The sequence below is a fragment of the Chelmon rostratus genome, chromosome 1, assembly GCF_017976325.1.
Source record: "Chelmon rostratus isolate fCheRos1 chromosome 1, fCheRos1.pri, whole genome shotgun sequence".
NCBI lineage: Eukaryota > Metazoa > Chordata > Actinopteri > Chaetodontiformes > Chaetodontidae > Chelmon > Chelmon rostratus.
In genome coordinates this window covers 16,952,665-16,966,929 of record NC_055658.1, presented here as the reverse complement: position 1 = coordinate 16,966,929, position 14,265 = coordinate 16,952,665, and the positions used below count along the sequence as shown (strand labels likewise).

Genomic DNA, 14,265 nt, shown 5'->3' with positions numbered 1-14,265 from the left:
AATAAATGCCACAACGCCACCTACTACGGTGGGGGAGCCAGTGCATGAATACACAAAAACAAACCGGTGATTCCGACAAGAAGGGAACATTATCCGCCGAGGAAACAGACAACACATCTTATATTCAACCCAGTTTCACAAGCAGGCGGCCTTTCCTCTACAAAGAGCTAAGTTTATGATTTTAGTGCTTTACATAAGAGGCTGAGAAGACTTCTTTCCAGTCATCAGACAAGTTTCCATTACAGAAAAGCAGTTATTCATTTCGTATGATTGACGGTGTGGAATATAATGCTTAGCAAAGTGCTGAAAATATTCCGTTAAAAGTGGTCTGAAGACTTTCCTCTTTACTTCAGCCCATATGTTAGTGCTCACATGTACTCAGGTGTTGCTTTTACTCAGGCTAGTTTTAGTTCTTTCTCTTGATGATCTCAAAAGACATAAGATTTAAGACTTAAATATTAAAAGTGCACATGATTTGTATTCGCATAATCACAGCATTACCCGTCCTTTGTGTTTTACGAAAATAAGCACATCTACATACTAATTATATGTGATGGGGTTTGTCTCTGTAAATGTTAGTGTGCCAGTTAAATGTAGTCTTTTTTCTACATTTTAATTTTTTCTACATTTTAATTCCATTCCATTAATGGTGATTAAATGTAAAGTTAAGTAGTAAGCAGCTGCACCACCTCTAAACCCAAACCATTGCTCTTCCCTGTCTGGGAAAGGAAAACCGCTCACAATTTAAGGGGTCTCACATGCACGTGGCTTCCTATTATTCACGGGATATAGATCACTAGATTATGTTTCTCAGTGACACCATTTGTCAAATATATTCAGTGATAGATTATGTGATTTCTGCCTTCAGTTTCCTTTATCACATTCCCTCCTGATTATTTGCATGAGTGCACTGTATTAATAAAACATTGGTATGTCATCCAAAACTGAAACGGCACCTTGTATTTGGGGGTTTGTCACGTTTCCACACGTCCAATTTATTTCCGCTGGTGGGCGCTCTTGTATTGGGAATCAAGGATTTAGGTGATGTACGCAAAACAATGGTGAAAGAACTTACTTTAACATCAGTATTTAAACGTACTGACCTATAATTACACAAATTGTTTTGTGCTCTCTTATCGAACCAAGAAAGGGAGAGGACGGGCAGAGTATTCTTTGTTAATACGTTCTGCTTAGGAATGCAAAAGGTATTCAAGTCAAACTGTCGCAAAGTGTCGTAAAGTAGCAGATGGCTGGCAGCGACCTGGCGCCCCCTTGCGGCAGCGGGGGAAACGACGGTGCTGTAGCCGTAGCCAGCGAACAGACGACCTGCTGGGTAAACAAGAGTGGATGCCTCGAAAGGCAGGAATGGCAACTTCGTCGAGGGCTAATAGTGAGACATTTCCCTCTTGTCAAATAGAAACACAATAGAGAAGTCGCACTGCCTTTTAAGATTCGACAGGATTCTTTTGCGAGTCAAAATGGCAGAGTATAGTCGGGTATTTGATGAGTGAAGTGGGACTAGCCTTTATGTTAGCTTAGCTCGTAGCGATCCAGGGCCCATTGCCTTCGATTTTGCCTCTCGGATCAGCTCGGGACTGTGTTGTCAGTTTTACAATCCCACCCGCTAACGTCCTCGGATCGCGATTTCTGTGTAGGCCTGCCTAGTTGCAATTAGGGCTTACATTTTGGATAACTACCGCTTTTCAACGGTTGTCATTATTTCCCTACAGGATTTAACCTCGCATGTTACAAAAAGGACGGTGACACAATTTGAGAAAAGGACTTAGACCCAGGTACGTGTTGTCTTTGTTGTCTTCTTTCTGGAGTATGTGTCAGGCTAGGTGGCTAGCTGTCCACTTTGGTTTCTCTTGGTTCGTCATCGCAATCATCTAAACATAAGTTACTAACATTGGATATCCATATTTGAGTGCCAATCGGTTAACACGAGTTGGTCTGGCCTAAGTCACTACAGCAGCGTTTATGGGACACAGACGGATAGCAACCGAGCTCACTGTAATTGTTAAGCGTTGTAGAAACTGCTTAGCCCCAGGACTGTCAAGCTACACAGATCTATGTTGCTCTGTCTTTGCTTTGCCCAGTCACAGTGGGCGATAGCCTTTTCACAGACAGAAAGCAGTGTTGGTATCGTTAGCAGCAGCTCAACAGTCCTGTCTCAGTCGTACATCTTGAATTGGTTTACTGTTGCCATTTCTGTTCCACCTTGTATTCTCTGCTGTAAGTAGCTGCTACTGATTGATCCCCATCGTCTCTTACTTATAGTTATTTGGCCCTATTTATTAGATATGTGCAGTATTCAGCCTTAATGCATGGGGATTTTTTTCCTTGAGGGCTGTCCTCTGAGGCCCCTGAATTCATGCATGTCATTGTGCAGCTTTCTCTGTGGCGTCTGAAGGACTCTCACTCATTAGTGAGTTGTATATATATGTATATGTGTATAAAAGCAGGAAAAGTGCTGTGGCTTCTGTTATAGATAGTAGGCTCACTAAATCATCCAGAAAAGCACTCCCTGGCACGATCAGCATCGTCAGCCCCATTTCACAAAAGTTGCAACTTCAGGTCAAGTGACAGCCAGCATGTTATCATGAAATGAGTTGTGAACAGTGAAATGAGATTGCTCAGTGTGTTTTTGGCCTGTTATAGCCTTTCTGATGCAATGCAACATTCAGGAACACCTGTAAATTGATTGCAGTCCAATACAATTACCCTGCAGCAAACACTACCAGGAATGTTGTTGTGTTACATTTTTACTGAGATGGTGCCAGACAGATGGAAAGTGAACTCTATGATAGTTTTTGTAGCTGGGTCCCGTATCGTAAAAAGTCTTTGTGAGTCTTGAATTTGAACTACAGAGGCCCCACAAAGGATTACAATGCCTTAAATGCAGTGGTTTGGTGTTTAGAGTTTTCAATGTTTGGCAGGCTTTATTTAGAAGAATTTTGATTTTGATGAAGACAAACTTACATTGTGTACTCTCAGCAAACAGTGTGGATGGGACAAGTTAAGTACCTGGTAGGTTTTTTTTATTTTCTTGAGTTTTTTGACACCACTTGTACTTCCAGAAGGCCACATAGACAGGGTCGGTACAATGTGTTCCTAAATCACCTGCTGAAATAGTAGCTTTGTGTTTGTGTTTTCTGATTACATCATATCAATAAGTGTGGTCGGCATGTTGCTGTGGGCGATATTACCACATGCATATAGTGCATTAGGCTGCATAATCCTGCATTTGTGTAATTTTTATTACACTGTCCCTAATGTTATGTGAATTGCTGAACAACACATTTCATCAGTGGATTTCACTGCTGATGTACAACACCCTTTGTGATTCATGGCAGAGTGGTAACTGCAGTAGGAATATCCACAAAACCTTTGAGCAGATTTGGATTTTTTTGGTATCATACATGTTCTTTGCCTAAAATACACAAATAGGATACCCAAACCGATCCGCTGGATCGGAATTGGGGCAGATCAAAGCATCTGTTAATGGATCGCTATGAGCTACATAAAGCCTGATGTATTACAGATCCTTCAGAATCAGTTTTATTGCCAAGTAGGTTTTCACATAAAAGGAATCAACCATAAACACAGCAAGAGAGGATGAAAGTAGACAAGTACTGCAAGTTAAGAATGTTGAATGTAAAATAGAAATTTACGATAAAGATGTGTAAAATGTATCCTTGGTGTATTGTAAACCTTTGCAATCTGGGTACACCACGTGTAAAACAGCATTAAAACACTAGTTTCCTAATGCACAACAACATAATGATGTTTTGCCCATAAGAGCAATGATATCACCATATGAGAGATGTTGGATATGTATAGCAAGAAAGTAGTCAGAATATTTTTGTAGCTGAGGAGAAATACGTATCCCTAAAATAACTCAGTTTTCAAAAAAGCATCAGTGAGTAATATTTCAATTTTATTCATTGTGTTAAAAGATTTTTCAGTTTTATTGACAGCCGAGGGCACAGAGAAAGGCCTGGTCCCAGCATTGTTGTCCCTGTCAACGCTAACACCGCTGTTGCCTCACAGAGGGTGCAGTAAGCCATGCCTCTTCTGAAAATACACATGGAGACTTAACATAGGCACAAACTATGTGTTGTATTCATGAAGTAGTCTACGTTACAGCGGTGCTGGAATTTGACGTTGTTCTGGGAGACCTTACACTGCTGTGAAAATTCTCCCACTCTAACATGCCTAAAGAGTCTCTTTCACTTGGGGTTACTTGTTTGTGCACACAGATATAGACAGAGCTGTGCCAAAGTTATGGCACAAACATGAGATTGAGTTTCATGGTGGATATCCCGTTTTCATTTAGCCTGATACACGTGTTCCTTGCAATCAACATAAAGGCAAACACATCAGTATTGACTCAGCCATGACTTTTGACTCAGCCTGTGGGTATTTATTTTCTATCTTTAATCAGCAGCCTTGGGTCACGCTGTCTTAATTTGCACACACACACACACATTTAACACCGTGAAGTATTGTTCTGAGCATATTAATGTTTGTTTTTAGGCCTGTGTGTTTTTGATTGATCAGTAAGATTTTATGTGTATGTAATCTTTTTGTAGATTTTTTTTTTTATTTAAAAGCAAATCTGCTACGCTCTGCTTAGTCGCTCTCTAAAGGGTTGGTGTTGAACCAATCAGTGCCAACAACATAATGAAAACTACAATTATTACATCATGAAAATGTTTAATAACATGGACAAAAATGTAAAGATAGCTGGCACATTCTCATTCCTTTTTTTGTCATTTGTCATTGTTGTTATCAAGCACTGTTTAAGCTAAAGTTGGTGGCGTGGATAGGATTTTCTAATAAACAGGCTTCGTTTCCAATTTCGGAGAGACCCAAAGCCTGATGATACCTGATGCTTTGATAGTTTTCCTCTGTCCTTGCTAAAGGTGAAGACTGACAGTTACATTTAGTAAAGTTCATTTAAATGTTGTTTTAGAATGATCTGATGGATGGAGGGGTATGGTTTTAAGATTTAGTCATATTTTAAGCACGCTGAAGCTGCCGTCTAGCTGCATCCTCTGGTTGGATTGTCTTATTTCTTTCTGTTAGGGCTGCTCAATTATTATAATTATTCAACACAACTATTCATTAACATTGGAAACAACATGCATTTATTGAACTTTAAAAAATAGCTTGTAACAGTGCATTTTATTGAGCTGTCTTTAATATATGATCTGTATTATAATGTTGTTTTTATTTGATATGTAGAATGTGAGGAAGGATTGCTGAAATGCGACTCTCTGGTCCTTTTGGCCTCTCCAAGCACTAGTACCATAACAGCACGAATAGACGTGCACCATAATCCAAGCGGCGGCTGGCTCGACCAGGTTTTCGCATACAATGGCTCACTTGACCGCGCTGAGCTGAACTAAACATACCACAGCCTGGCTGAGAGTGAGCTCGGGCTTTTAGGGAGGGAGAGCTGGATTTATACCACAAGACAAAACAACAGCACCATTGCGAAACAGAATACGCCGCAATAACCGTTTTATCTCAAATGTCTTGTATTCATAGTTGCTGGAAGCCAACATTATAGTTGATAAAAAAAGCTTTGACTAAGCCCTATGTGCTGCCTGAATTTATCACTGATATCTGAAAGGACCATTGGTGACTTGCTTTTGATTTATTTACCAATTTAATTAACAGTTCATTTTCTGCATTGCATTTCATAAATGAATAAAAAGATACAATGTTTTAGCTCATGTTTTAGCGCATATCTAGATGAACACTTCTTTTTTTTTTTGTTGTGATGTGAAACGCCTTAATCCAGTTGGTGACATAATGCTCTGTCCTTAGGCAGCCATGCAGCAGAGTGGCTAGTGCACCTTTAACTCTTTTCTTTTTTTTCTTTAGGTTTTGTGAGATGCAGCGGATAGACGCCTAGGATCTGATGCGAGTGCAGTCGGTGTTTGCCCTTTGAGGACTGACCTGCCACCATGAAGAGTGAGGTGCCATCTGAGGCCCCCAGCAGACAGGAGCATCTGAAGGAGCCACTGGTGAACCCAGAGCCCATAGAGGCAGCCAAGAACTTCCCTAACAACATGGAGGTGATTGGAAAGGCAGGCAGCGAATTTGAAACCCTGTGCGAGTCGAGGCATCTGCCCCTGAGGGACACGGGAACACACAGAGACTCAGAGAGGAGCCTCCCTGGGCGCAGAAAAAGAAAAGGCCAACAGGCAGGGCCATCAGACTGCTCGCTGAAGGAGGGCCACATCAGTGAGAGTTCACTGGCCCCCCAACGCCCCAGGGTAGAACTTTTACAGCACCCCAGTGAGGATGAACATAATCACGAATCCTCTTTTAGTGACTGTGCTTCCTCCCCTTCCTCTAGCCTGCGATTCGGGGATTCGGACACTTTAAGCTCAGAGGACGAGGGGGAAGCCGGAGCAACAGGGGGCCAACACAAGGCTCCTGCCCTGACAACAGGAGGAGCCACCGGTGTTGGCCTGCGCCCTGTTCTGGGTCGAACTCGGGGGAATCGCTCTCATAAGTGGGTGCGGTCTGAGGCTGAGCCAGTGCTGCTGAAGCGACCCTGCCTGAGCAGCCGGCGGCCCCTGCATAGGAAACGCTTTGTGAAAACAGCTCCTGGAGGAGGTCAGCGGACTCAGAAGCAGAAGGAACGACTACTACTGCAGAGGAAGAAACGTGAAGTTATTGCACGTAGGAAGTACGCTCTACTCCATAGCACCAGTAGTTCCAGCGAGGAGCTCAGTAGTGACTCTTCCTCCCCCTCTTCTACCGAAGGAGAAGATGAGCTGTATGTAGATGTCAGCAGCACCAGCAGCCAGCCCAACAGTGCTGCTGTTGCCACAGGTAATTACAAACCCACGACTCTGGTACAATTGGATCGTTGTGTTGCATTGTGATCTCTGTATTGTATCGAACACGTTGTTTTTCAGCATGAGCTGTAATGTCGGCTATATCATGTGGTTAAAAGAGTACAACAGGGAAGGCTTGTGTAGCATGATACTGTGTCATCGCAGCGAGATCACAGTAACACTGTGGACTGCTGACTACGCCGTCAGGATCAGGGTATTATGTGTTTGTGTTGCAGTAGTTAAAATGTATTGATGCATTTTTTATTGATAACCAGTCAGGAGAGAAAGTGGTGCTACAGAAGAATCACTGAACACATACCAACACATTTGCAGTGATGTTTCACATAATTTTTGACGATTATTATTGCAATATTTCTAAAATGCTCACAGATGAAGGATGAAGGAATCCCTCACACTTTTAGTGATCACACTGTGTGCCATTAAAAGAAATAATAATAATAATAATAACAAAATAACATTGGTTAAACAAGGCTTTTAGGGAAGGGATTTGAACTGCTCATCCTCCCAAAATCAGGGTGAAGCCACTAGCCAGCTTTAGGGGTGGGTATCAGTCTTGTTACCGGTTCTTTTTCATACCTAAAGAATTTTTTAAAATTATCATTTAGAAAATAAATAAATTTAGAATAAAAATCGATTCATTTTGTTAAATATAACCAAATACTATTTCTTGAGCAGCAATCAAAGGGTCGGTGTATACACTCCGTGATATCTCAATGGAAACAAATTAGAAATGTCAGATTTGTCAAATAATATTCCGACATCACAATACTGAGTGAGGTTTAGAAAGAATGAAGAACACAGACATCTGTCAGTGTCAGTCTTTCCTCCTGTCCTCTGTCCTCCTCCCTGTGCTGCTGATGTGATTCACTGGCTGCAGGTGCCTCTGGCAGAGAGCGAGGGGGCGCTGGTTTGGATGGAGGCTGCTGTCCCAGCCAGTAGCCAAGTTTACAAGAATTTGCCAAATTTTAAGATTTGTAGCGAACAACAGTATCTTAACAATTTGGTATTAGCTCGACAAGCGCACTGTGGTTGTGTGAAACATCAACAATTGCAGACAAAGAAACATCGCATTTCCACTTTTTACTCCAGGTGTCATCAGCTCGAGTTAAACGTCACCTTCTGTTAGCCTGGTTGGCAGTCTGCAGCGCGGCCTCTCTGCTCTGCTGTCCGCTCTGTGCATGTGACCGTTAGGAGCTGAGCCTCCTCACCCTCGGTCAAAGAGAGGAGAGGACAGAAGAGAGAGGACGATAAATGACAGCAGAACATGGTTGGCTAAGGCACCGTAAAAAACCAAAACACTCTCTGCACCTAAGTATTATAATGGTAGGGAAATCTCTGGATGTCTCCTAAAGTTCACAGGCACCAGGATCTCTACCGTTGCAGAGAAAAACCTAATCCGGCATGAATTAACATATTTTAATTGAAGTACATTGATGCAGTGTAAATTAATATGCGCTGAAAAGCAGAACAGAAAAACAGAAATGGCTGGTGCCGGAGAAGAGGTCATGTGTTGTGCAATTTGCAGCGAGAGCTCGACTTAAGTGTTTTATCACAGATTGTTAGTGTGGTGAATTATCTTTTTTTTGTTTTAGCCACCTTCTTAGGCACGCATTGTCACGACATATCTGACTTTTTAACCATAGACTTCCAGATCCTTCACTGTAAATCAGGAATGAATTGGCTATAGCAGAAGTGTGATGTTGTTTATTGATGTTCCCACTGTGTTTCGTGAAGCAGAATCAAGAGGCCACAGGTTGTCAGTCACACCAGGTGATTTCACTGTGGCTCTCACCCAGAGAAGGGGAAGTAAACAGGGGACTCGCTGTCCGTAGTTTGTGGCCGTGGTGAAAAACGTAATAAACTTCATTCTAGTTTTTGACATCAGTTTTCTATAAACTTGAGAAAGATTGTGACATACATAAGAATGTGCTCTGTATGCTTTTGTAATGGCTTGGGCCCAGCTGATAAAGGAATAGCTACTCCTCTCTGCTTTTCAGGGCCCCACACCTGGCAGTCTGTAATGGAAACTGCAGCCCCCTGTACCTGTTGGAAGAACGGGTTTTATGCAGCTCCTAGTCTAAACCGCAGCTTTCTGCTCTCATTCCTGACAAAGTGTGCACATGAAACCTATTTGTGATATGAAATGAGCCACTATTTACAACAGGAGTCTGAAAATCATTTTAAAAAAAGCCCCATCTCACCCGTGGTTCAATGTTTTCCTATGTTGCCATTTAGCCTCAGCAATACATTTCTGCTACTGTGGTCCTAGGGGAGAATGGAAAGTTTTTGTGCCTCTACGGTGGAAGGCAGGTGGGAGAAAACTCAGACACTGCTGAGTGGCAGACTTTGCATAGAAACAGCAGGTCTCGGAGGGAAAACAAGGCATTTGTTTACAGCAGGAGAAGGCAAGGAGACAAGTGATGAAACTTGCCTTCTAAATGCCCCGAGTCGGAGCAGGTGTATGATGTAGCCAGGAAACTGTTTCGTCATCTTCTAACCTGAGGTCATCAGAATATTAAGTGTGAATGAATATTTACTTTGAATGCAGGTCACAACTTGTTCATTGTTTTTAAGAAACTAAAAGTTTACTAAATGCCTTTTGCCCACACCTGACCGTTGGGCTAACTAAATTGTTGGCATGATCAGTGGCAGTTATAAAGAATGATTGTGCAGTCTCAGGCATATTGTATGTCCTCTTACTGCCATGAAATCAAGTGGCTAGCTTGGTTGGATCTCAGAAATTTGTCACAAGGCCCTGTTCCAGTGTTTTTATATATTTTATTATTATCTATATATCCATGATAGAAATAGTTCTTAACCAAACACTTCACACACTGGTTACAGTTGTCTGCAAGTTGTCAGTAAGGTGTTGTTGTTTGTGTGCCTACATGAAGATTTCACCAGAGTGCCAGGCAGCTAGACTTGCAGAGGGTGCTAAGCAGCAGGCCTCAGGAGACAATTGAAATAGAAATCACACTGGGGAGTTATGGACTTCACCAGCATGGCAAGTCACTTAGTGATGTGCACAAAAACACTCCTGCAGCATTACATGTTGTTGCTGTCATTTTAAAACCAGCTTTCATAGCTCCCAGTGTATTTGATTTTCAGCTGTTGATTGGAATTTAATAAAAGGTTTTACTTACAACCACCTTTCTGGCAAATCTGAAGAGGCGCATCTAAATGCCCAGTCCTTTTATTTAGGTTCAAGCGTATGCATGTAGGTTCAAAGTGATGTAGATGACATCTACCAGCTGCTGTATAAGGCTGGTTTAAGATTCACATGGAAGGCTAAAGAATGTGGGAGAGAATTTGTAACTTTGACTCTTACACCAGATGCATGAGTCAGCAACTCTCACTTCCAATAAGAAATTGTGACAATAATTAGAAACAGGCATGAGACTGTAAGCACAAATAAACCTATATTGTCTGCACCGACATGTTGTTTATGATCTTCATCACTGGTGAGAGCTAAAATTACAGATTTGTGCCCAAAGATAAACCTTGTAGATTATCCTGTGTGTTCAGGTATAAAAACCAAAACACAGAATCTCTGTTTGGGGAGACACTGGCCCCACCGCCTGCTCTCCATAAAGAATGATGCACTTGTCTTAAATTGGTTTGCCATGACTTGAACTTGTTTGAGCAGCGCCTGTTACGAACCGGCCTGCTTGTGTGTGATGTGGGTGCCATGAATACACACACATGCAGGACAATCCTAGAGATTAAGTATCGACAGTGGTCTTCATTGAGTGTTTAATTTTAAAATATAAGTAACATTCAGTCTCATTTTGAAAAATGAAGATCGTTTGAAAGAAAAGATGTAGTTGTCATTATGGCATGTTGCTGTCACTCACAAACCATATGGAAATAGCTTTAGGTGATATGAACATGCACTTTGATGCTTGAGTCTGTGAAGGTTGAAGTCCTTAGGATTTCCAACTAAAATATAATAGAATGGTCTTTAGTCTCTCATCATGTTGTCTTAGTGAACACACCTGCGGGGGGCTTTCATGGTATTTTGTCCAGGCAGAGATGGAGTGAGATGTGTTGTTTAGGGAACCAATCACAGAGCAGATTTGGGAACGGTGAAAGAAAAAAAGGCAATCCTGGCACAAGCAGAGTTGAGCACTGATGACCTACATTTCTCCTGTTAGCCTAGCGATACTGCTGTTGGCATGATGAAACTGGAGAAATACTATCCAGCCACTTACAGAACTTGCTTGGTTTTAGACAAAGCCATTGAAAAAGAAAAGGAACACAGGCCTTTTGGAAATACAAGCAGGAAGTTGCTGATTCTGTGTGAGAGTAGATGCTTATGACAGAATGCACAAACTTGAATGTGTGTATTTGTATGTTTGTACTTTGTTGCATATAAGTTTATTTGTACTCATCAAACTATTCACCCAACTTTAATCTTCTATTAATTTTGTTGTAGCAGGATGCTTTCTTTGCCTTTGTCAGATTGCATGATGTATGTCAGTGCAGTACTGAATTCAACTGGTGTGTTCAGGTGCTCTGGACGAGGATGTGGTGGTGATAGAGGCAACGCCAGCTCCCGCTCCTGCTGTCCCTGCAAGCGAGGAGATCAATGTCACCTCAACAGACAGTGAGGTGGAGATCGTCACAGTCGGAGATGGTTTCAGGTGGGCACCTCAGCTTTTTCAACAAGCACTGAAATAATGTGTTTTAAATGAATGTCACATGTGATGAATTTTCTAACATTTCTCCAATTTTTGCCTGATTTAAGTTAAGATAACGTTAGACTGTGGCTCAAATATAGTGTTTAGAAAAAGGTTCATACATTTTTTCTACCTTGCCGTTGTTCATCAAAGAATCAGCTGACTAGTAGAGTAATCAAATTAATCTGATTAGTGATAATCAGGTAATGGAAAATGTTGAGTATTTATCGCAACCTGTACAGGACATTTACTGCCGCCGTTATACATTCAGCCGCCAGTACCCATGTTCTTTCTAAAGGTGAGAGAGTCAGGATGAACTAAAAAGATCATCTGTTGCAAAAATGACTGCAACATTCAGCATTTTATATTAGCAAGATTTAGTATTTGAGCCAAGTCCAACCCACTTAGTCTAATAAGATTTCATTGTTTTGGCCAGTTTGAAATAAACTGCCTGTGGACAGACAGTGGAGACGTGGATGATGCTGCACGAGAGGTCGAAATGTCTTAAGTGATATATTTTTACTTTAAATAATTCAAAATGGTCATAGAAACAGGCCTCTATGAAGAAGGAAACTGCCTTTGTGTGAGACTTTGATACCAAAATATGGTGTTCAGCTATACTTTACAACTTAGAGAATGTACAACCCTTATTCTAGAAAAGTTGGATGCTGAGAAAACCTAAATAGAAACAGAACGCAGTCATTTGCAAATGGACTGCGTTTACCAGTAACAAATTTATCTAGTGTTCCTGAGCCCATGTAGTAGTATCCTTCATACAATCCCGTGTTTCGCGAAGTGGTGAAGCTCGCTCTGTCCTTGCTTGTGAATGACTGAGCCTTTCCGGGATGCCCCTTTAGATAACTGAAAATCTCTACTCAAGTAAGTAAGTAAGTACAATTACCCCCATAAAAGATGACTCAAGTAAACGTGCAAGTTGCCATTTCAGAAACCCACTCAGGTAAAAGTAAAAAAGTACCTGGTTAATAAGTTATTCAGGGTACAAGTTATTCTCCATTTTAATGTTTTTTAGAGTGTGGGGGCAGTGCAAAGTAATTGCAAATGTAACAAAGTTGAAAGTAGATTACTGGCTTAAAAATATACTTGAGTAAAGAGTAAAAGTACAGTTTTTAAAGAAAGAACATGAAACTTGTTGTGTGTGCGTTACTTTGAATGCATTACTGCTCAGCCCTGCCAATCATTGAAACGATCACCTGTTACCATTTAACCTGCTTGCCTGTGGAGCATTCCACAACTTTCCCAGTCTTTTGTTGCTCCTGTCCCAACTTGTTTGAAACATGTCGCTGTATCAAATTCAGAATAAGCAGATAGTTGATGAGTAAACCATTAAATATATTGTCTTTGTGCTGTTTCCAGTTGCGTATGCCAGCCAAGACAAAACAAGGATCTCGCACTTAGAAGAGGGGCTACTGATCATTTTATATAAACTATTTTATTACTTTGAATTCACAGAAAGTGTGCTATTCCGTGATTCGTATTGTTAACAGGATATAAAACAACCTATATCGGTTGGAGATTTTGGTCACCACTCAGCCTATTTAGTTTGTAGTAATAGTAGTTACATTACTTGAAAATTTAAACTAACCGTGAGCGCCACAGGAAGTGAAACACTTTTGATATTTATTTTGTTCAGGTAAAATAACCATAGAAGTGTTTTACATGATCTGGCCTATTTACAAGAAATCAGGTATGCTTTGAATTCTTGCTAAACATTTTCCAAGACATACCACAGTGTTTTCATGTGTTTTTCACACCTCCCAGCCTTGGTTTTAAATGAGTTTATAGAGGCTGGAAACAAGCAGGAGTTAGCTTATCTTTTTGAGGAAACGTTACATCAAATTGTAGTCAGGCTTTTTCCACCAGTAATGACACTGGTGCACACACAGATAAATCAGCGGTACAGAGAAGCTTAAGAATCTCTGTCCAAGCTACCTGCTCACTGGGACATCTCTGACCACAGGATCAGCACAGAGCTAATGTTCACGAATGGCCACCTGCGAGTGACTCCCACCACGTTGTGTGAATGGTTGTGAACAATTCCTTTAGACTTTGTGATGTGACCATTAAAATCCATTCTATTTAAGAACAAACTTACTACCTTATCAACGTATATACTGCTTATTCCTAACTGGCCTTTTTAAAATACTTTGTTGAAGAGAGTTGTTGATAAGGTCTTAAAAGAATATGCAAGGGATTAACGAGTGGACCATCTAAGAGTTTGAATATACTGTTGTGCTCTGAGAGATCTGCAGAATATTTACAGTGTAAATTTCCTCAACCCTCTGATAATCTTATTTCCCCATTCTCTTAATATGACTTCCTGTCTCAATACTCTCCTGATTCCTCATACAGGCGTTTGTGCCGCCTCTGCGTTAACCTCTATCTGTTTGCCTTTACCATCCTTTTCAACACAGTATCTGTCCTTTTTCCCTACTTTATATTGATGTGTCAGTAATATCTGAAAATACTCCACAGAAGTGGTTGCACCAAGCTTGGAATGCTGTGCCTTGTTTTCCTGACTTGAAAAGATGTCCTGGCTCGCTAGAGAATGCAGGGATGAGCCTCCCTGAAGGGGGGATGGGTACAGGAGAGCGGGAGGGCGAGGAACCGTAGACCAACAGAATGAGCAATGAAAGCTTTGTTTAGACCGCCAGCAGTCCAATTTGTGAATGAACGTTTGTGTGTAG

At 41.2% G+C, this 14,265-nt stretch overlaps 1 protein-coding gene across 5 annotated transcripts in view; it reads left to right on the top strand.

Annotated features, from left to right (window-relative positions):
- The first annotated feature begins 1,296 nt into the window (after positions 1-1,296).
- rnf111 (ring finger protein 111) overlaps positions 1,297-14,265 on the top strand; it is a 28,964-nt gene continuing 15,995 nt past the window's right edge. For all 5 annotated transcript variants that reach the window (XM_041937295.1, XM_041937268.1, XM_041937286.1 and 2 more), the window contains exons 1-4: positions 1,297-1,390; positions 1,731-1,793; positions 5,896-6,855; positions 11,392-11,524. In XM_041937295.1, the coding sequence (XP_041793229.1) occupies positions 5,979-6,855; positions 11,392-11,524 (1,010 nt within the window). In that variant the 5' untranslated portion in view covers positions 1,297-1,390; positions 1,731-1,793; positions 5,896-5,978. The remainder of the gene's footprint in view (positions 1,391-1,730; positions 1,794-5,895; positions 6,856-11,391; positions 11,525-14,265) is intronic.